Below are 20,113 nucleotides of genomic sequence, written 5' to 3'. Positions count from 1 at the left end.
ACTTATTCTGAATTTCAGACTGTGAATGAGAAACAAAACGCTCTCTAACATCAACAACAAACAGTGAGGACCTTTCTCAATCAAGTGAGTAATATCCGAGAGAAGACAAATTAACAAAATCTTTGAGACTCTTTCTCTCTTTCAAAACCTTTTTGATCGCACCAAGAAGCGAAAGAACAGACTTGAGACCCTCTCTGCTGTTTCTCCCACCTTTTCCCTTCTTTCTCGACATCAACCCCCAAGAAAACACTCACAGTTCCGTCCCTGAACGTTTTGACACGAAGAGAATTATTGCAGGGATGTCCATTTCAGTTTCTAACAACTCTCTTACTGTGAATCTCTATGACTGTCTGGATGGCAGTCTGAGTTTTGAGATATGGATGATGAACCAATATGGTGTGAGAGAATCATGGGCCTTACAATTCCGTATTCACGAGGAATTCCCACTTCCTTATTTTAGACTACGTTAATCCGAGAAACAATTGTAACTACCAAGAAAACAGCCCAGCTGACTACCAGAGAAATGACTGAAAATCTCTCTCCCTGAACCTTTACTCTCCCCTACTATATCTCTCACATTTTCCTTCTTGTTTTTTCAATCCGAGAAACCAAACTCCATCAACATAAAAAAAACCAAGAAAACGCCACAGAAAACAATCAGTGAGAGAACTTTTTCTCCGTCAATTCATCTCCTCCTCCAAACCAAGAAACCAAAGAAAAGAATCAAAGATTCTCTTTGTTTCACAAAACCATTAATCGTTATCAATAAACACCACCAAATTCCCGCACACACTTTACAAATTCCACAAGCAGTCTTTGAAAGCGTTAGACATATAAAGATAGCAGAAACGATGAAAAAGGATGGCGGTCTTCCAGAAGATTTGTTGATCACGATTCTCATGGCATTACCTGCCAAATGTTTAGTGAGATTCAGGTCTGTATCAAAGTATTGGAACTCTCTCATCACTAGCGCTGAATTTATCAGTATCCATTTGGCCCAGGCAAAGCCATTGCTTCTCTTTCATCACCACAACCAGTCTTACTCTCTGCGTTTGGATAATGAGTCTTTAGACATGTGGTCAAACTCAGAGTTCGAGCTGCCTTCTAAAAGAGAAGATGATGACTTCCAAATAATTGGTTCTTGTAATGGAGTTATATGTCTTTTAAATAGTCCGCAAGATCATGGTCACAGCATAATTTTGTGGAATCCATCAATTGGAAAATCTTTGAATCTTGTACTTCCGAGGTTATCTGATCCTTTCCACGGTATTTTTGGTTTTGGCTTCAATCGGCAATGTAATGACTACAAGTTTGTTAGAGTTGCCACACCTCACTACCCAGTTGGATGTCAGGTTTACTCGGTCAAAGAAAGATCTTGGAAGGCCATTGATGTTAGCCCTGCTCTTGGTTACATTAACCCCATACCTTCAGTCTTATGGGGACGTTCCAGTTCTTATAACTATGCTTTCCTGAATGGGGTTCTTCATTGGCTTGTAGACAGAGAGGAGTTTGGCAGTAGGTTTGTGCTATCTTTTGATCTAAGAAATGATTCGTTTGGGAAGATGATGCTGTCTCCATATTTAGCTAGCAAACTCGATGAGTGGATGGCAATTTTGGTGTATGATAACTCCGTTTCTTTGTTTCTCAACGACCTCGATACCAAGTATATTGAGATATGGGCTCTGAAAAAATATGATGCAATGAAATTATGGGCCCGAAAACTCAGGATTAAGGCAGTCGGAATAGGATTGGCAATGGTCTGTAGGAAGAATGGTGAAATATTAATGACAAGATATCCAAGTGACGAAGTGGTTTCATGTGATCCTCAGAGGAACGAAATTCATGATCTGCAAAATTTAGGGCTAAGTGACTATGCTGATTCTTATGTGGAGAGCCTAGCTTTACTTGATGAATTAAAAGAGGAGACTGAAAAAGAAAACGTAGAGATCACTCACTCAGCCACTTTTGCAATTTCATCCTTTAAATGCATTCATTAGACAAGCATGAACACCTGCTAAGATAAGGTATCTATGCTAGTGTCCTCGTATCTTTTGGGATTGATATGATCTGTGATTGCCTTTTCCCTTCATCTTTTTCTCCATCATTGTGACGATGCTGTTCTGTTTGAACTATGAATTTAAGCCACGAATGTGCTTTCTTCCTCCCTTTCCTTTCCTTTTACTCTTTCGGTTGACAAGACATTCCTATTTTCCTGTTACTGATAATGAGTATTCAAACTGTCGAGCTTGTTTTCAAAATTCATTGCATCAGTCAGCTACTAGTTAGTTCTTCATGTTTCATGCTAAAGATATTGACTAATTATTTCTGCTCTGAGTGATTCTGTAAACAAAATTTACTTTCCCATGTTTGCTACAGAATGCCCGCTAATAAAACGGTTCCGGATGATCCACGACTTTTACATGGTGACTTGATAAATGATAGCAGCTCAAATTGGGTGCAGGCGTGCATCCGGTTCCCTGGCGCGTAGGATTAAAGTTTTTCCTTGGGACTAATCTGGGAAGACAATTTTCCAGACTTCCTGGTGATTTCTATTTTTTAAAGACTTCTTGATGATGCTAATTGAGTTGGGAATCTTAGACCGAAATAGACTCAGCTGAAACTTGCAGGATAAGTCGGTTCTTCTTTTATTTCATGATTACTACTTTTTAACCTAAAAAACCTATAATGGTCATGGTTAAAATGAAAAGAATTTTGCTTGGTTTAAACGAAAGAAGGGGATAAAAAGTGGAAAACAGCATGTATAAAAGATTTTTTTCCTTTTCCTCTTATCTGACGAGAACTGGATTTTTCCGACCTAGGGATCGAATAATTTCCGAGCTTCCCCAAGTAAATTTATGCACCCAATATTAAGTGAAAAGGCAAAAGCCCATTCAATCAAACATTACGAGCCAAGAAGAAGTGCACAATCACCCTCCAGAACGGATGGTCAATCCCTGGCACAATCTTGGAAACTAAAAACGGTTTTATTTTCAAAAAGTGCATTTATTTTCACACTTGCATGTTACATTGCAGGGGCTAACAGCAGTAGCATGCAATGAATCGTTTCAACTAGACACAGCCCAATTTTCCAGAAGTAATCAGTCTATTTAACCATACCATAAAGTGACTGAAACAAAAATTCTTCAAAAAAAAAAAAAAAAGAATGAACTCAAACAAAGCTAAATGTCTCCAGATTGAGCATTGATCTGGCACCTGGGGAGCAAATTCACCTGCGAAGGCGTGGTAAGCATTATTAGAAGCGAGGGTTGGTTCCAGGTTTGTTTTTCTGGGACTAGAGGCACGCAACTTTCATTTTTTCTTTATCAAAAAGCCTGATTGAAGGCACCTTTAACTACTATTTTCTTGTTGGATTTGGTTATTCTTTATACATATGAGAAGGAGGCAAAGGAAGCGCAAAAAATTACCAGAAGCCTGCTCATCTTGAACTGGATTTGTTAAGCATCAGTGCCTGAAAGAAAACATGTTAGCAAGGTCAAGGACTTTAGGCTAGAACAAAGCTATTACGAAATGATCCCTTAATTTCTCATCTTCTTTTCTCATGTATAGAGTCATTTGGGTCAGTTCATAACTTGTAATAGAAGAGGACAGTGCCCCAGTTCTCTGAATTAGTAGCACCCATTTTAGACTAGTTGCAGAAATAATTTCTTTTGTTTCAAATATATAAATATATATTAAAAGTGCGCATGCAAGAAGTTTGCACACAAATCTAGTAAATCCATGACAACACAAGAATTTGGCACAGACAAGCATCAACAAAGTATTGCTTCCCAGGTTCTAAAATGAAAGAGTTTGGATTCAGATATGTATGACAACTGACATATTTTCTGAAGTATTTTCTTGGCACCAAAATTTTTTTATCAGTGTTTTTCATAATTTTATTATCTTCATTCCAGAATTACATTAAAAAAAAAACCCCAGAAACCATAAACTTAATGTATTTTTAACAGGGAAAAAACATTTTTTAACCATACACAAAATAAAATGTAGCTAGATCAGATATGATAAATCGGGACAGGATTATTTTCTATTAAGAGGCGCAGCGAAGATTTTGTCATTGAATAGTAATTGAAACTACTACCATTTTACACGCATCATAATACTGGAAAATGATCAGGGAGTTGGGTCATTGAAGCAGCCGAAAACTCTCTAGAACTATATTGGTGAAAAGAAAAAAACCAATGGAATTGATTCAATCAACAAAACCGAAAATAATGTATTGAGGTTTAACAACTATGACTGGATATCAGCCAAATTATATAAAAAAAAAGATGAAGAAAAGGAAAAATCTTTTATGTGGGGGTAGAAAAAAAAGAAGAAAACTTTTATTCGATCCCCACTCTTGACTATCGATATTTATCCTAGCCTTAATTATGCATCTAGCAAACCAAAACTAACAGTGCCTCAATTGATAATGTTGTAATCTACGCACGCTGGAGCTCCATCTATTATTCAAACTTCAGCAAAAGAAAGAAAATCAAGTGGCAATATCATGATCTAGGGTCTCAAGCACGCTTACCTTTTGTGCCTCTGCACAAATGGAGAATTCTTCGCATCCTCCTCTGCAAAAACACGGATATACTACATTACTCTTCAGTTATTTATACCCAAAGCACAAATAATCAGATTTCGTGACATTTATATTTATTTTGCTCCACGTAATTCTAATTGATTGTGATAAAATAGCTTAATTGAAACAAAAATTAATAGGTTAGGTCTGAAATCGTAAGGGAGAGGGAAGGGGTTACCGGTCAGGCTGAGAGAAAATTTGGTGATAAGAGTGCCAGTGATGGCAAAGCCGACAAGGAAAGGCCAGTTACGGTTCCATTCTCTCCTGAAGAAAACTGGCCATGGATCGAACTTCCTCATCTTTTTCGATTCTCTCTTCCACGCCAATATCTTTCAGTGGCTGCGACTTATCGATGGTGATGCAGAGGAGGTCTGTTTGGTGATTGACAATGCTTTAGTTCTTATACCGAGTTTAAGTGCAACCCTGTTCTGGGCCGCAGTTAAAGCAGGGCGGTATGGGGCCAGCTTTCTGATGGCTTTGTTTTATTGGGCTTTAGGTACTTGTTATTTGGGCATGTTTTCTTTTATTTTATTTTATTAAATTTTAATCTTTCCTAAAAAATAGTTTTTTTTAATAGTTTTTATGAAAAATAAATTTTTAAGGGAAAAAATTATTTTTAATATTTTATTTCGTCATGATAATGATTTGAAAAATATTTTTTTATTATTTATCTATGTTATAAAAAATAATTTGTTAAATAATTTATTAATATTTTAAAAAATTAAGGGATAATCTTTATCCAGAACTTGATGACAAGATTAGTCGGTCTAATTAAACTCACACTGCACGTGTATTTGCTTCAATAAACATGAGTGTAAAGTAAAATGATGATGGAGATCAAGAGAGAGAGAAAGTGTATTTTTACATCAATCTATCAGGTTTCATCTCCATTTTCGTTTACATTATAAGTATTTTTCAACACTTTATACCCTTCTTTGTATATGTTTAGAAATGAGTTTTAACTTACTTTTTATTAAAATCTAATTTTTTTCTGTTTAAAATTTTTTTAAAAAAAGTTTTTTTAATTGTTTTGATATGCTAATATAAAAAATAAAAATTTTAAAAATAAAAAATATTTTTTTTGATATTTTTTTATACAAAAAACACTTTAAAAAATAATCCCTACTATACTTCTAAGTATTAAAACCTCCATTAAAGGTTCATATAGTTTTGTTAATAGTTAATCCCTGTTAAATAGAATACATGTGCCATTAAAAAAAAATATTTTGCGTTTATTAGGCCAATTTAATTAAAGTAATCTTAAAAGATCACATATTTGTTTCAGATACATATTAAAAAATCTACAAGTATAATAAATTGTTTTTGCATATAAATTCAAGTATAAAACTCTCTTTGATTGGAATATATCACACCCACCACCATGTTCGAATGGATTAAATATAATTTTTTACTCGTCTTTATCCCTGTCTTTTTTAAAAGCATGAATCTCTCATGTCCGCTTTCGTTTTGATAAATAAAAGCAAATATTCATTCAGGAAGCGGGTATGATTAGAGGAAGTTTTCCGTCCGTAAACGAGCCGGAATGGCCAAGGACACGGGAAGGGCATGCATCCTCCCGTCCTAACCCGTCTCTTTACCATCTCTGATCCAAGTTGTGTTTTTTCATGCTATCCCTGGGCAGTTGAACCATAGGCACCCACGATCTCTCAGGCTCGGCATTGGATGCCGAGCTCCGGGCCTAAGCATTGAATCTCCTGTTTAGTAAAAACATAATTACCAGGAAGTAATTTAATTTATCAAATTTTAAGTTTGATTTTTAAATATTATTAATTTAAATATCATAAATTTTAGAGTTTAATTTTAAAATTTTAAAAGATTAATCGAGTTATGCATATGATTTAGACAATCATTGTTAAAAAATTTTATTTTTAAAAAAATAACTATTCCCTTCTTATTTAAGGGATAATTACAAATGTATCATTTTGTATGCTTTTACACTGTCCAATTGTATTGTTCATGAGGTGACCACTGACCTTCACCGAGCGTGACATTAACTTTAACTGTAGGAAGGGTTTGGCACGAAGTTTGCCCGGTACAAGTAAGTGTTTTTTATTTAAAAATAAATTAAAATATTTTTTTAATATATTTTTACTATTGAATTCACTACATCAAAATTATAAAACAAATATTAAAAAATAATTTTTTAATATTTTATTATGTCAAGTACATTTTTAAACCTTATCAAAAACACAAATTAAAATGCAATGTCAAGCAGGCTAAAAAGAAACCAACTGGAAATCCAGGCATGGCCGACGTATCTATTAAACATGCTTACGGAACGACAAGAACCCAATCAATCAACTCCAATTATCTAATGAATGATTTGTGTCAAGTTGCACTTGTTCTGTCGGGACAGATTCTTTGAACATAATTATAGAAATTAAAAATAATACCCATCAAGTCGAGGCACGAAGCCACGAATGCGACCGTTTTCCTTTTTGATTTGATTATCATGACTTTTTCTTAGATAATTTAAATTATTCACAATTATCCTAACATGTTTATTAGAAAATTTGGACTCGAAATAATAATATGAATAACATGCTCACCTGACACCTAAACCAACGCATTAAAAATCATATTATTTTCATAATAGATGGCACATACGATTTAATATAATGGCAACATACGTTATCACTTGATTTTTTGTCAGTGCGAATATAATAATAAATATGTGTCTGAGCACGTAGTAAATATTTTTTTATTTTAAATATATTATGTTTTTTATTTTAAAAAATAATTTTTACAATAATAAAAATCTCAAAAACACAGTTGAAATGCGACGCTAAACCGGGCCTGATTACAATTCATGAAAATGGCTAGTTGATCAATACTCTACATAAAATACTCTGCAAAATATTTTTTATTTCACCCCGGTTGATTTATTGACGATGAATCATGATTAATCCTTTGAATACGTAGCCTTGCAAAATAATTAATAAAATGAGAGGCAAGTGTCTTAACAAAAGCTTTTTTTAATGTTGAATTTATTACAAGTCTTCGGAAACTAGAGATGGATGGCATGTTTATAATTTTTTTTTATTAATATGAATGTCTAGATCCGCTTACATACATCTTGATTAATTCTATGAATTCTAAAATTAACAATCATGTAAGTTTTTAGTGGTTTTAAGAGAATTAAAACTCGTGATTATTGAAAAATAAATTCAAAATCTAATAAATTTACTAGCACAAAAAAGGTACTTATCAACAAATTCTAAAACCTATTTCTCTAACAAAATAAATCCTATATTTCTAACAAAATCAATCCAATTTAACTAGCCATGTTATATTGGTTTGGCGGAGAAACAGATGCAACGACTGATAAACTTAAGGTCTTGACAGAGCACATAACACTTCATCCCTGCCCTAATCAAGTAATCATTACAAGAATGAATCCCACAACAATGAGTTATGAAGATGAAGTAAACAATCATGCTGTAAAATACCAAGAGGGCACCTAAACTCGATTATTTGGACACATGGGCCCTTGTAACCCAACAACCGCAAAAAAAAAAAAAAAAAAAAAAAAAAAACCCTCCCTGATCCTCGAAACTGAGGAGGGAAAAAAACAATAAAAAAGGAAAACAGCAGGCGTTTCTTTAAGTTCTAACTCGTCTCTGTACCAATTACAACTCAACTCAACCACATCCGCAGCCAACAATCAAACACTCACCTGAATCTCCGCACAAAATTCCCTCGTTACCCGAAACCAAAGACCAGAACCTTTCACATTACCCCTGAGGCACTCCTGCAATTTCCTCCAGGAGTCTACCAGGCATGGGAATTCCCGCCGACGATGTCGTTTTGATACAACAAGGTAACAGCCCTCATGACCCCACCATCGTCACCGTCAATTGCCCTGACAAGTCTGGACTTGGATGTGATCTCTGCAGAATAATTCTCGAGTTTGGGCTGCACATTACTCGTGCAGGTACAAACATTCTGTGCTCATGTTTAAGTTTTAGCAAATTCTGCCCTTTTCTTTTCGTTTTCGGATGTTACTCACGGAGGTTGTTTCTCGTGAATTTTCCGAGGATATTCGGTGATTCTATATAATGGAAGATTGTTTTTTTTAATGATGTCAGATGTTCAAACGGATGGAAAGTGGTGTTACATAGTATTATGGGTGGTTCAACTTCAACATTCAAATTTGCTTAGACTTGATTGGGATAGCTTGAAAAACCGGCTCTTGAGAGTGTCTCCTCCGTGTTTGACTCCCCTTTATTATGATCAGAAACTGAATGGTTCCTCGGCTGCTCCTTCTGTATATCTGTTGAAGTTTTGCTGTGTTGACCGGAAAGGATTATTACATGGTAAGTATATAGATTTGGATGGTAGACTTGATGTTCAATCTTTCTTTTTCTTTGTTTGATTCAAGGAATAGAAATAATATGGCTTTGTTTTTTTAACGTAGATGTTACTGAAGTTCTAACTGAGCTTGAATTTACAATTCAAAGACTGAAAGTGATGACAACACCAGATGGGAAAGTTGTAGACTTGTTCTTCATTACAGATGGAAGGTGAATTTTCCTTCTTTTTTTTTGGGTATTGATGAATTTGCTTGAATTAACAAATCATTTCACAAATATTTGTGGACTGAAATAGTAATTTAAAAAAAAAAACTCAATTTATTCTTAAATATTTTTTTTTTGTATAATCTAGTTATTTTGAGCTCAAATTAACATCTAATTATTATTATTATTTTGAAAAAAAAGTTAAATTAAAGGACAAAACTAAAGTGAAAATAGTGGGCAAAATAGATGGCATCTTAGAATTTTATTTGAAAAGTTTAATTTAGGTCCTTATTTTTTTAAGCTAATAGGTAATTAGTCCTTTTAGTTTTTCAAAATTTAATTTTAGTATCAATCTTTATTTCTCTCATTTTCAGTTTTTTTTAGAGGAGAGAGAGGCTCACTAAATTCCTGTGTAAAAAAAAAATCATCGTTGATGACATTTTCAACAAAAAAAAACAGTATATTTCGGAGTCAACAGATTTCATTTTATGAGAGGAGTTTGACCTAAATATTTTTTCCTTCTCTTTGTTCGAGGAGGTAGATCTAACTGTTGGAATCATTTTTGTTTGGGGTTAATTTTGGTTTTTTGAGTTGTTTTTTAATGACCATAAATATATTTATCAAGGTGTTTAGGGTATTTAATGAATACTTTTAGATAAAAAATGGATTGAAAATTAAAAAAAATTAAACCCTTGATTTTCCAAAAAGCCCTTATTGCCAAAACTTGTAGAAAATAAATGATATATCACTTGTCTTATCTTGTTTTTTTTTTTTGAAAAATGAGGTAGGCAAACAAGTCATATGGCCTTTTAAGAAATAAAAAAAAAGAAAGACAAACCTAGATGCACGTGCTAGGCTAGAAAGCCCACATGTCCAGCCCTTCTATTTTATTATTGGTTAAAAAAACTAATAAAATTAATCATTAAACCCAATTGATTCTGTTATCCGAGTAACATGTTTAATGGATTAATTCCTGATATTTAATGTATTTTTTTTCATTTAATGTCTTTTATGTTCCTTAATTCAAAAAATTACAATTCATTATTTGTTATTAATAATATTTTTTTAAAATTTAACTCGAATCTTAAAAAATGCAAGTTTACCATTTATCATTATTGATTTTACTTTTATTATCTTGGCTCCACGTGACTATTATAATTTTTTTTTTTAAAAAAAAAAATTATTGTTTTATAAAAAAAATAAATTATGCACTTTATTGTTGTATAATTAAATGAAAAATAATATTCCGGATAAAAAATTTATTGAATCCAATGTTATGCATAATTGTCATTGCGAGTTTATTTTGTAACTCGAGGTCATTTTGTTTTTTTAATTAAATATTATTTTTTATCGATTTTATTTTTTAATATTAAATTAATTTAAAATTAAGTTTTTTAAATTTTTTTAAAAAATTACTCTTTGAGTTTTGCATGCCAGCCTGAGGTAATTCAAGTGGATAATAAAAGCTGTTTCAATTAAATTCCAAAAAAGTCAGTTATTCCTTCCTATTATTTTAAAAAGAACCACGGACACCCACGGGAAAATAATTTTTTTAAAAAACCTCTTATTCACCACTATACCAGAAGGCAGAACCCTCCCTTTCATCCACAGAACACTGGAACACTAGCCTCCACATTCAATTAAATTCCACAGGCCTTCATAACCCAAACCCATCTCTCTATTCATCTTCCACAACGCAATCTAAGCCTTCATTATGGTAAGAGTTGGAATTCAGGTAGGGGTAGCGGAGGATTCTTTAGCACTCGTACCTTCACTATGGTAGCACGAGTAGGGGCTCCATTAGCTTATCCTGGATACCTCCAGTAGAGGAGGAGGCAAAGCACCAGTGGTAGCATCAGTACCGGTGTAGCCTTTTTTTTTACAATAAAGAAAGGAATGGTACTGAACTAGTAGATACGGTTGAGTCAGTTGTTGATCCAGAAGCGGTAGAAGTGGTTGTAGTATACCTTCCATATCAAGAGCTAGGGAACTGGATGGCATTATTGAGGAACTCCGTACCTTTCACTGGGCTTTCGACCAAAAAAGGTGAAGGTCTTCCTTCCTGTCGTGCCTTTTTTTTAAGCAATGGCGTATCATGTATGTTTTGTTTGAGTATCCAGAGACCATGGAGAAATGACGTTTTGAAAACCTTACAGCCAGCGAGATGAGCACCCTAACTGTTGTCATCTTTAAATGCAGAATACTTTAAACGGCAATAAATATTTAATTGGTATTATGGTTCAGAAACGCAACATCTAATCATATATCATAATTTTAAATTACAATATTAATTAAATTATACGTTCTTAACCGCGTTGAAAATATACTAAAACTTTTTGCTGCTATTATCTATATTAATTTGTTATTTCCCAATTTATCCTTCTATTTGTGAAACTGGGTTGTCTTGTCAATGTACTCTTTCATTTTGATACAGAGTAGTTGTCTTCATAAATGAACAGCAATGTTGTGTTTTGGGAAAATAAAGGTGTGTAAGATGTCTACACACTTGTTTTCTCGAACTCAAAGTGTGCTCAAGTGATCCCTATATATGCGCCATCACTCCACAAGTGACTCATCACCAGCCATTTCAATGGTGGCACATGGCGCATAGCATTTGCTGCAAATTTGCCACTCACTCCAACAACTGAGAGCTATAACTATCCACGGAGCAGGAAAACATTATCTATAGAAAGGAGTGCAATAAATATGAAACACATTATTAACAATTCTTGGTTGCCTATTTGCTATTTGAAGTATCGCAATTATATCGCCGTGGCATAATAGACGAAGCATATTTCAGAAATTAAACTGCTGTTTTTTTTGTTATATTGTTGACCACATGGCATGTTTCTCGTAAGTTTTAAAGCTGACTTGCTTCTAATCAAAACCTTCCGGTGATTCTCTTCTGATTAGTTTGGGTGAAGTTTTCTCTTAGTAACATGTTGTGTTTTATCTTCTTCTATTCAAGCATGACCGAATCTTGGTCCCCTCCAACCCTGCTGTCTTGCACTGCCTGAGCCAAGGCTTGGGGCGGCTTGTTGTTTGAGTATGATGAGTATTTCCAGAAAGCACGCATCGTAATGGGACAAAAACTATTCTTATTTTTATCTTGTTATGTATTAGTTCACAGCTGCTCTTTCAAAAAAAAAAAAAAAAAGAACAGAAATAAAATGTCAGTTCACAGTTGATATTTGGTAGTCTCTTTTCAGGGAGCTCTTACACACGAAAAAAAGGCGAGATGACACGTGTCGATATTTGTGTGATGTCTTCAGAGAATATTGTATTGGGTGTGAACTTCAGTTGGCAGGTCCTGAATGTGATACTCAGCGGAATTTATCTTCCCTCCCTTTGGTAGTTGCAGAAGAATTGTTTAGTTGTGAGCTGTCAGAAAAGGAATCCTGTATGCAAGCACTTAGGACGGCTACAACATCACCAAAGAAGGCCATCGTTACAGTGGATAATCTTTTGAGCCCAGCTCATACATTGCTTCAAATACAATGTGTTGATCAAAAAGGTCTATTTTATGACATCTTGAGAATTTCAAAGGACCTGAATATCCAGGTACAGTGGTCATGAGCATCTTAATAAGAACAATTCTTCTTGTTAATTTGTTTGCTATGCCATTGATCTTGACCGTCTTAAAATGGATTAAGTTATCACCTTCCCATTTAAGGTGCTTACAGACTCAGAATCTTGTTAGTACAAGCATTATCCAGTATCATGAATCTTCTCCTTTAAAACCTTTTTGCTGAACTTTTTTTTTACTTTCCTTGACTGTTTCTGGAATTAATGTAGATAGCTTGCTATTGCTCCATTAATGCTATGAAATCTGTCCCATTAAGTTCACAGCATTACTGCTTATTGTTCATTTGGGCCTTGGTGTGGCACTAAATGGCTGTTTGTGTTGATATGTGATTGCGATTAGTATTTTAACAATATATGGTTGCTTTTGTTTCTAATGCAGGTAGCTTATGGAAGATTCTCGTCTAGCATAAAAGGATACCGTAACATGGATCTATTTGTTCAGCAAACAGACGGGAAGAAGATATTGGATCCTAAGCTTCTAGACAATCTTTGTTCTCGATTGAAGGAGGAGATGCTTCATCCATTGCGAGTGATCATTACCAACAGAGGCCCAGATACCGAGCTCTTAGTTGCTAACCCTGTTGAGTTATGTGGCAAGGGAAGACCGCGTGTATTTTATGATGTTACTTTAGCTCTGAAAAAGCTGGGAATATGCATTTTTTCGGTAAGAGTTCAGTATCTGCATTTAGCTTATATCTCTCACAGTGTGTTGAGTAACTTCTCCTCGTTGTTAATTTGTAGGCTGAAATCGGAAGGCACTCAACTCAGGATCGCCAGTGGGAAGTCTACAGATTCCTCTTGGTTGAAAATGGTGAATTTCCATTAGCAAGTGGTCAAGCCAGAAATCAAATGGCAGCCGGAATTAGAAGAACATTAATGGGCTGGTAGATGATCCACTGCAAACCACATTGATGGTGAAAATAGTTTTGCCTTCTCCAAGGTGTACCGTCCTCACTGGTTGGACATATCTGCACTGCAATGTTGTCCCTAATTGCCGATTATTGAGATCATGCAGCAAGATAACCTATTCTCTGTAGCCAAGCTTCTTGCTGTAACTATTCTCTCTTGCTATTAAAATTTGTAGTGTTTCATTTCCATCGTCTGCAATGTATCAAAGAAGCATCTGTGGCGTCTTCGGAAAATGCAGAAGGCAATCCCTTTCTAGTGAAATTGTAGATTATGTATAAACTCTTTCCCTCTTTATCATTTTATTTTCTTTGCTAGGATGAGGTCCGGTATGTAGTTGTACCAGATCTTATAACGCTTTTGCATCTTCTGTGATGCAACAAAGGGATGCAAAGGTAAGAGCACTCAATATGAAAGACGAATAGGCCAACAAATCTGCCATTGGGAGCTCGTTGGATAATCTGGGAGGTGCTGGAATGGGTGGTCTTTTTCACAATCACAGTGATGCTTGGTTGTTGGGTTTTCCAGGCTATCTTGCAGCGGCAACCATCATGATAGCTGAAGTTCAAGCCATCCGGACTGGCCTGTCTCTGGGATGGAATTTAGGCTTCAGATCAGTGGCGCTGTACACTAACTTTAAGGAAGCCGTGCATGCCATTTTCGAGGTTACGTCTCCAGCTCTTCCTTGTTTTGCTCTAGCTGGTGACATTTGTGTTCTCCTTGATGAGGGCGCCAGTGTTCACAACTTGGTGAAAGTAACCGAGGCGCTGATTTCTTGGCCAAGGTTGGGGGTCGTGGAGATGAGGTGTATGTATATGGCAGCTGCATGCTCCTGGTACCAGTATATTCTTTCCGGAGATATGACTGATGTTGAGTTCTTGAGGTCCTAGTTTTGTGTTTTGCTTTTATCCACAACACCTTACCGAGAGATTTTGGAGAAGTTGTTCTGATAGTTTTTCACTTGTAAAATTACCTAAAATCTAAAAGCGTTGTATGTTTGCCGTGAGACGTCACTACTGTTCACTTAGATAAAAAAAAAACTATGAATTACACTGTATATTTTTTTATATTTTATTTTGGTCCGGATTTGCTCAAATAAAAAGACGTCAATAACGAGTAAAATTTTTTAGAAAAGCTATCCTTTAGTTCTTTAACTTTAAATATTATGAAAATTATATAATTTTAGCATTTTAATTTTTTTTTCCAATTTAATTTTGATATAAAAATTTATTTTTTTATTTTTTAGTCTCTAATTAAAAATATAATTAGAAAATGAGTCATTAAATTTCAGCGATAGAGAAAAAAAATGTTGTTGACATTGATTTAAACCATCAAAACATTTAATATTTGTGTCAAAGTTTTATTTGATGAAGAGAATTTATATTAGGTGTTTTTTTATCTTGAAAACTCGTGAAAAATCAGATCTTAGCTAGAGTGAATTTTTAATTTTGGGTTAATTTTGGTTTTTATAACGGTTTTTTTGACCATATGAATTTGTTTGATATTATGACATCAAAATAATTTAAAAATATCAAAAAAATATTAATTTAAAATTAAAAATAAAAAACTTTTTAATTTTTTAATTTTTTTTCAAAAATATTTTTAAAACACATTAACCCTTTAAAATGAATCTTTTTCAAGCAATCGAAATCGAAAAGATTAAAAATTTCCGTGGTAACGGGCAACGGCCTTCACTGTATCTGTACTGATCACTACAGTTTCTCCACACTTACGGATTTACCATACAAAGGGAAAAAAAACTGTTTATCCGCTAGCCAGAAACAAAAACCTAAACGACAACATGCTAGCAAGTTCTTATTCAACACGATCGAGAATCATTGTCATATTCTTGACGTATGAAATATTATTTTTCTTGTCTTCCTTTCGGTGTCAAAAGTTTTCCCAAATTCATCCATATTTCTTAAGCTACCTAGGGTTTAGCCTTCTCATGCTCTGTTTCCTTACCACAGGTACTCGATGTATACGCACACATATAGACTACAATGTTTTATACGCCTGCGTGTGTTTGCATGCATTTGTACATAATTAATGGCCAGTTTGTAATTTATTATTTGCAGTGACTTTTCTTTCTTTATTTTCTTTCAATGTCGTCTACCTTCAGTCCGTCACGAAATAGTCCTGGCAGAACAGCTCCAGCTTGGTGTTGTTTCTAGGTTGAGATCTTCGTCTTTAAAGAAGCCGCCTGAGCCGCTCCGCCGTTGCTGATCGCAGCTACAATCACTCATGGTTATTAGTTATAGCAAACCTAAACACTACAGACTTTCCCCTGCAACACTAATTAATTAGTAGTCATTAACAGCCAACTTAATTTTCCTAGCAATACTAATTAATTAATGATCATTAGCCGGAAACTTAATTTTCCTTGCAATACTAATTAATTAGTTATATTTTCCAGCAAATCTATCTAAATATAAATAATTAATTGTTATCTTCTAAGTAACTCGGGGTCTTAACGTTTTCTTCTCAACAATATATAATTTTAGCTTAGATTTTAAAGAAAAACTTATACAAAGAGCCGCAAAAATATAAAATTATCAAATAAAAATTTACAAGTTATGACTTTTCATTTTAAATTCAATGTTTCATATTCATTACAGTAGATTGTTAGTGGAGTAAACAATAAACTATGCCTTAGAAATGGACGGATGCTAACACAATAGTACTAATAATTTACTAGTTATTTCAAAGCTAAGTTCTCTAAATCTTCCAGTAGTCTGCATTACTAGTTTATCATTGTATATTCTGCATTTCATGAATATTCTATTGTGGCATTAGTATCTTTCCATCTTGCATCTGACTTCTCTAATTCCTTTTTTCAAATAGGTTATGATTTATAATAGAAAATCAATGAAGCAAGAGAGGAAAAATTATATTTACATTCTTCAAACCAAACGAACAAACATCAAATAGTAAAGGATATTCTCCGTTCAATGTTGATGTCTTGAATCGTAGTAAATAACTCCTTTTCAAATCTCAAAGAGTTAAGATTGATGTTAATACTCCTAAATGAGATCCTGGATTATAAATTCCAGTGTGGAAACATCCTATTAATCAACAAGATAAAATTAAAAGAGCTTATATCAAAACGAATTCATATCAATCTAAGTTAACAAAATATCCTATGACCGAATCAGGAAAACAGTATCATCGATTTTAATACACTTGATTTGATCAATTTTCTTGGCTTAGAGTATTCTCCATCAAATAATACAATGTTTTATCTTTGAAAATAAAGTATTTCATCATCTCATATTTACCACTGAAATTTTAAAAAGTTGGAAGAGAATTAATAATGGGTTTAGATGGGCAACATTTTTGCGTGTTGTAACTTCCAAGAAGTGGGGAACAAGAATGGACGTTTCAAGCAATAAGAACTTGGAAAAGAAATAAATACAAAATAAGCAGCAGCGTTACATTTTTAACTTCTAATTGATTTCCAATGCCGCTTCCTAATTATTTAATTTGGAAATATTCATGGTTCTCAGCTTGCCACCATAGCTTCAACCTTGCATTACAGTTTTGACATGGTCTTAGACTCCCCTGGCACAGTCCCTATTTTCTCCAGAACCTCTTTCAAAACCACCATCCTATTCTTCCCATAAACATTACCATCCCATCCTCTTTTCACCAACTCCTGCCCCAACCTAATCGCTGCCTCAACTGTCTCCTCTGCACCGTCATGCGCCGAGTGCACAATCCCCCTCACTGCAGCCATCTCTGCTGTCAATTTTGCGGCTGTCAAAACTACCTCGCTCCTGACTCTGGCATCTCCAATCTTGCACTTCAATAATACCATGAACCAATCCGGCAACACAAGTCCAATATCAAGCTCGCTCATGTAAAGAAACCCCCTGTCCTTCCTCATGAGCACATAGTCATGGCTCAGAGCTAAGATCATTCCAGCAGCTGATGCATGGCCAGTGACTGAAGCTATTGTTGGCATGGGCAGAGATATCAATTCCTTTACCAGTAACTGGAGCTTTGCAGACATGAGCTCGCGACGTGGTTGGGATGATTGCGCCCAGGCAAGATCAAATCCATTGGAGAAGAACCTGCCTTCGGCTATAGTGACGAGAGCTGAGGATGGGGAAGCTGGCTCGGCGCGAACACGACGCAGAGCTGAGCGGATGGAGTCAATGAGGGTGGGGTTTAACCGGTGCTCATCTGAGCCAGTTAAAGTGAGGATGTAGATATCGCCCCTCTTCTCTAGAGTACACATTTCCCTGTTTCTGGTCCTCTCCTGATCAGCCCCAAACTGCTTACCCGGGCTTTATAGAGCAAATAACCAAGGCGGTGGAAGACAAGTCGTCCAACCATGTTCGTTGACTTTTCAAAACCAGAGACGTTTTCTTCTAAACAGCCGGTGTTTCTTTTCCGTGATTGTGATTGATTACCAAAGCCAATAAAAAAATAAATAGTATTATAACTTGGAAGAAACTCTGAATCTCTGATGATTCCTTTTGTCCTTGAACAAGCAATTCTGCGAGAAAGTTCTGTCAATTTTTTTATTATTTTAATATTTTAATATATTAATATCAAAATAAATAAATAAAAAATATTATTTCAATATATTTTTAAATAAAAAATATTTTCAAAAACAACTAGTGATATATTAATAAATAAATGGACTCAAAGAATGTTATTTTCGTGGCTGACAGTGTTTTCTGACAAAATTATTAGTTGAAAATTTTTTATATTTTTTTAATATATTAATATTAAAAATAAAATTTTTAAATATTATTTTAAAACAAAAAATAATTCCTATTAAAAACAAAAGCGTTGCATTAGTTCTGGGAGATTTGACAAGTTAATGATTTCAAGTTTGTCAATTGCTAAATTTCTCGGTCTCCACGTCAATTAAACACAAATTAATTTGACGTAGATTTCATATTTTTTTACCTGGGTTTCTTTTTCTCCTCTCTTCCATGATCCATCCCACTAAAAAAGGAGTCAAAATATTAATTATTTATAGTCATCGAAACTCCATATGAAAATCTAAAATCTAGAAAATTAAAAAAAAACAACTTTTACCAAAAAATCAAATTACTTATAGGATATGGAGGTTATTATTTTTTTACCACTTAAAAAGTTATTGACTCATAATATGATGACAAGAGGTCTTCCCGAGGTCTGGCCACCATAACATGTGCCGTATATTTCGCATGACATGTTCCGTGTATTTTAAGCTAGCGAAATTAAAATTTCTTATGAAATATCAGTTACCTACCCGAGCATTAATTACTACTTTAAATCATGAGTAAAAAAATTAAAAAACTGATTAAATTAAAAAAAAAAAACTAAAAATACTGAACCGTGAAAAAAACCGATTAAAATTTTAAGCTAGCAAAATTAAAATTTCTTATGAAATATCAGTTACCTACCCAAGCATTAATTACTACTTTAAATCATTAGTGAGTAAAAAAATTAAAAAACTGATTAAATTAAAAAAAAAAAATTAAAAATACTGAACCGTAAAAAAAACCGATTAAAATTTTAAAAAAACTGATCAGTTTGGTTTGGTTTTGGTTTTATAAGTCAGAAATCGAAAAAACCGAACCGAACCGAACCCAAACAGAAAAAAATCAAAAAAAAACCAAGCCAAACCGGTTTTTGTCCTAAAAGCCAAACCGAACAAAAACCGGTTGGTTTGAACCGGTTTCAGTTTAAAAAAAATCAGTTTCGTTATTTATTTTTGATAAAAATCAAATCAAACCGAAAATAATCACCCCAATTCTAAGCAATAAAAAAAAACGTAAAAGCTAAAGGAATTTCAAAAAATTAGAGAAATAAACTGTCACAACAACATCAAGGCTGCCGATGCACTGAAAATACCAAAAGATCTGCCGATTGTTCAAACAGGACCCTGAAAACTAAAACATTGAGAAACCGTTCAACATGTTTTACGATAGCAATAAACATGAAGTGCATTAAAAAAACAATTAATGTGAAGAAACCTCGTGACATTGAATGACGTCATATGAACCCGAGGGCAGTTGATGCCTGATACTTTGATTGAAGCTCTATCCTTACTAATATAAACAGTAAAACAATAAATATAATTATATAATAAATGGTAACAGTGGTAAGAGTTTGAAACTAATGGGTTTGCTCTCTTTGTAGTCTCAGATTTGAGTCATGTGGTTGCTAATATGATAACCACTTGAGGTTTACATGATCGTTAATTTTAGGACATGTAAAATTAATTAAGGTATGCATAAATTAGCCCGAATACTCATGTTAATAAAAAAACAATAAATATAATGGAAAAATTGATTGCAACATGCATGCATCCTAATTCTTTTTATATAATAATAGTTTTTAGCTTTTTTAAATAATTTCTTATAGCATTTTCTTATTTGTATTCCACGTGACATCTTAAAATTTCTCCATTTTTATCCATACCAACCTCTCCTCTCATTTACACTAAATATATTTACTGGAGATAATGGAGAAAATTATAAAATAATATAGTTTA

The 20,113-nt window shown here is 33.9% G+C and overlaps 4 protein-coding genes across 5 annotated transcripts; 2 read left to right on the top strand and 2 right to left on the bottom strand.

Moving 5' to 3' along the window:
* Positions 1-851: 851 nt before the first annotated feature.
* On the top strand, positions 852-1,997 carry LOC133696527 (F-box protein CPR1-like). Its single transcript, XM_062118742.1, has one exon. The coding sequence runs from the start codon at positions 852-854 to the stop codon at positions 1,995-1,997; it is 1,146 nt and encodes a 381-aa protein (XP_061974726.1).
* Positions 1,998-2,965: 968 nt separating this feature from the next.
* Positions 2,966-4,987, bottom strand: LOC133696374 (ATP synthase small subunit 6, mitochondrial-like). 2 transcript variants are annotated; one of them, XR_009842665.1, is made up of 4 exons: positions 4,767-4,864; positions 4,538-4,580; positions 3,426-3,469; positions 2,966-3,230 (listed from the first exon to the last, which is right to left on the bottom strand). XR_009842665.1 is itself a non-coding variant. In XM_062118551.1 (2 exons), the coding sequence occupies exons 1-2, from the start codon at positions 4,885-4,887 to the stop codon at positions 4,534-4,536; spliced, it is 168 nt and encodes a 55-aa protein (XP_061974535.1). In that variant the 5' UTR covers positions 4,888-4,987. The 2 variants fall into 2 exon arrangements, 1 of the variants encoding a protein (XP_061974535.1); XM_062118551.1 differs by lacking the exons at positions 2,966-3,230; positions 3,426-3,469 and having other exon boundaries at positions 4,534-4,580; positions 4,767-4,987.
* Positions 4,988-8,108: 3,121 nt separating this feature from the next.
* Positions 8,109-13,899, top strand: LOC133697451 (ACT domain-containing protein ACR9-like). The gene is made up of 6 exons (XM_062120001.1): positions 8,109-8,543; positions 8,698-8,925; positions 9,027-9,132; positions 12,336-12,687; positions 13,091-13,375; positions 13,453-13,899. The coding sequence occupies exons 1-6, from the start codon at positions 8,390-8,392 to the stop codon at positions 13,597-13,599; spliced, it is 1,272 nt and encodes a 423-aa protein (XP_061975985.1). The 5' UTR covers positions 8,109-8,389; the 3' UTR covers positions 13,600-13,899.
* Positions 13,900-16,935: 3,036 nt separating this feature from the next.
* Positions 16,936-17,900, bottom strand: LOC133696833 (enoyl-CoA delta isomerase 1, peroxisomal-like). Its single transcript, XM_062119113.1, has one exon. It carries the CDS (start codon positions 17,855-17,857, stop codon positions 17,150-17,152), a length of 708 nt encoding a protein of 235 aa, XP_061975097.1. The 5' UTR covers positions 17,858-17,900; the 3' UTR covers positions 16,936-17,149.
* Between the last annotated feature and the right edge of the window lie 2,213 nt (positions 17,901-20,113).

This window comes from Populus nigra, chromosome 6 (assembly GCF_951802175.1).
Source record: "Populus nigra chromosome 6, ddPopNigr1.1, whole genome shotgun sequence".
In the NCBI taxonomy this organism is placed as follows: domain Eukaryota; kingdom Viridiplantae; phylum Streptophyta; class Magnoliopsida; order Malpighiales; family Salicaceae; genus Populus; species Populus nigra.
This window is presented reverse-complemented; position numbering and strand designations above follow the sequence as displayed.

What these genes read in the sequence shown, in the direction of transcription:
- LOC133696527 (XM_062118742.1), top strand. Translation starts at nt 852, where the DNA reads ATGAAAAAGGATGGCGGTCTTCCAGAAGATTTGTTGATCACGATTCTC.
- LOC133696374 (XM_062118551.1), bottom strand. Translation starts at nt 4,887, where the DNA reads ATGAGGAAGTTCGATCCATGGCCAGTTTTCTTCAGGAGAGAATGGAAC. An exon ending in ATTTTCTCTCAGCCTGACCG is followed by an intron (nt 4,581 to 4,766) that starts GTAACCCCTTCC and finishes GTGTTTTTGCAG; the next exon opens with AGGAGGATGCGAAGAATTCT.
- LOC133697451 (XM_062120001.1), top strand. Translation starts at nt 8,390, where the DNA reads ATGGGAATTCCCGCCGACGATGTCGTTTTGATACAACAAGGTAACAGC. An exon ending in GCTGCACATTACTCGTGCAG is followed by an intron (nt 8,544 to 8,697) that starts GTACAAACATTC and finishes TAATGATGTCAG; the next exon opens with ATGTTCAAACGGATGGAAAG. An exon ending in CCGGAAAGGATTATTACATG is followed by an intron (nt 8,926 to 9,026) that starts GTAAGTATATAG and finishes TTTTTAACGTAG; the next exon opens with ATGTTACTGAAGTTCTAACT.
- LOC133696833 (XM_062119113.1), bottom strand. Translation starts at nt 17,857, where the DNA reads ATGTGTACTCTAGAGAAGAGGGGCGATATCTACATCCTCACTTTAACT.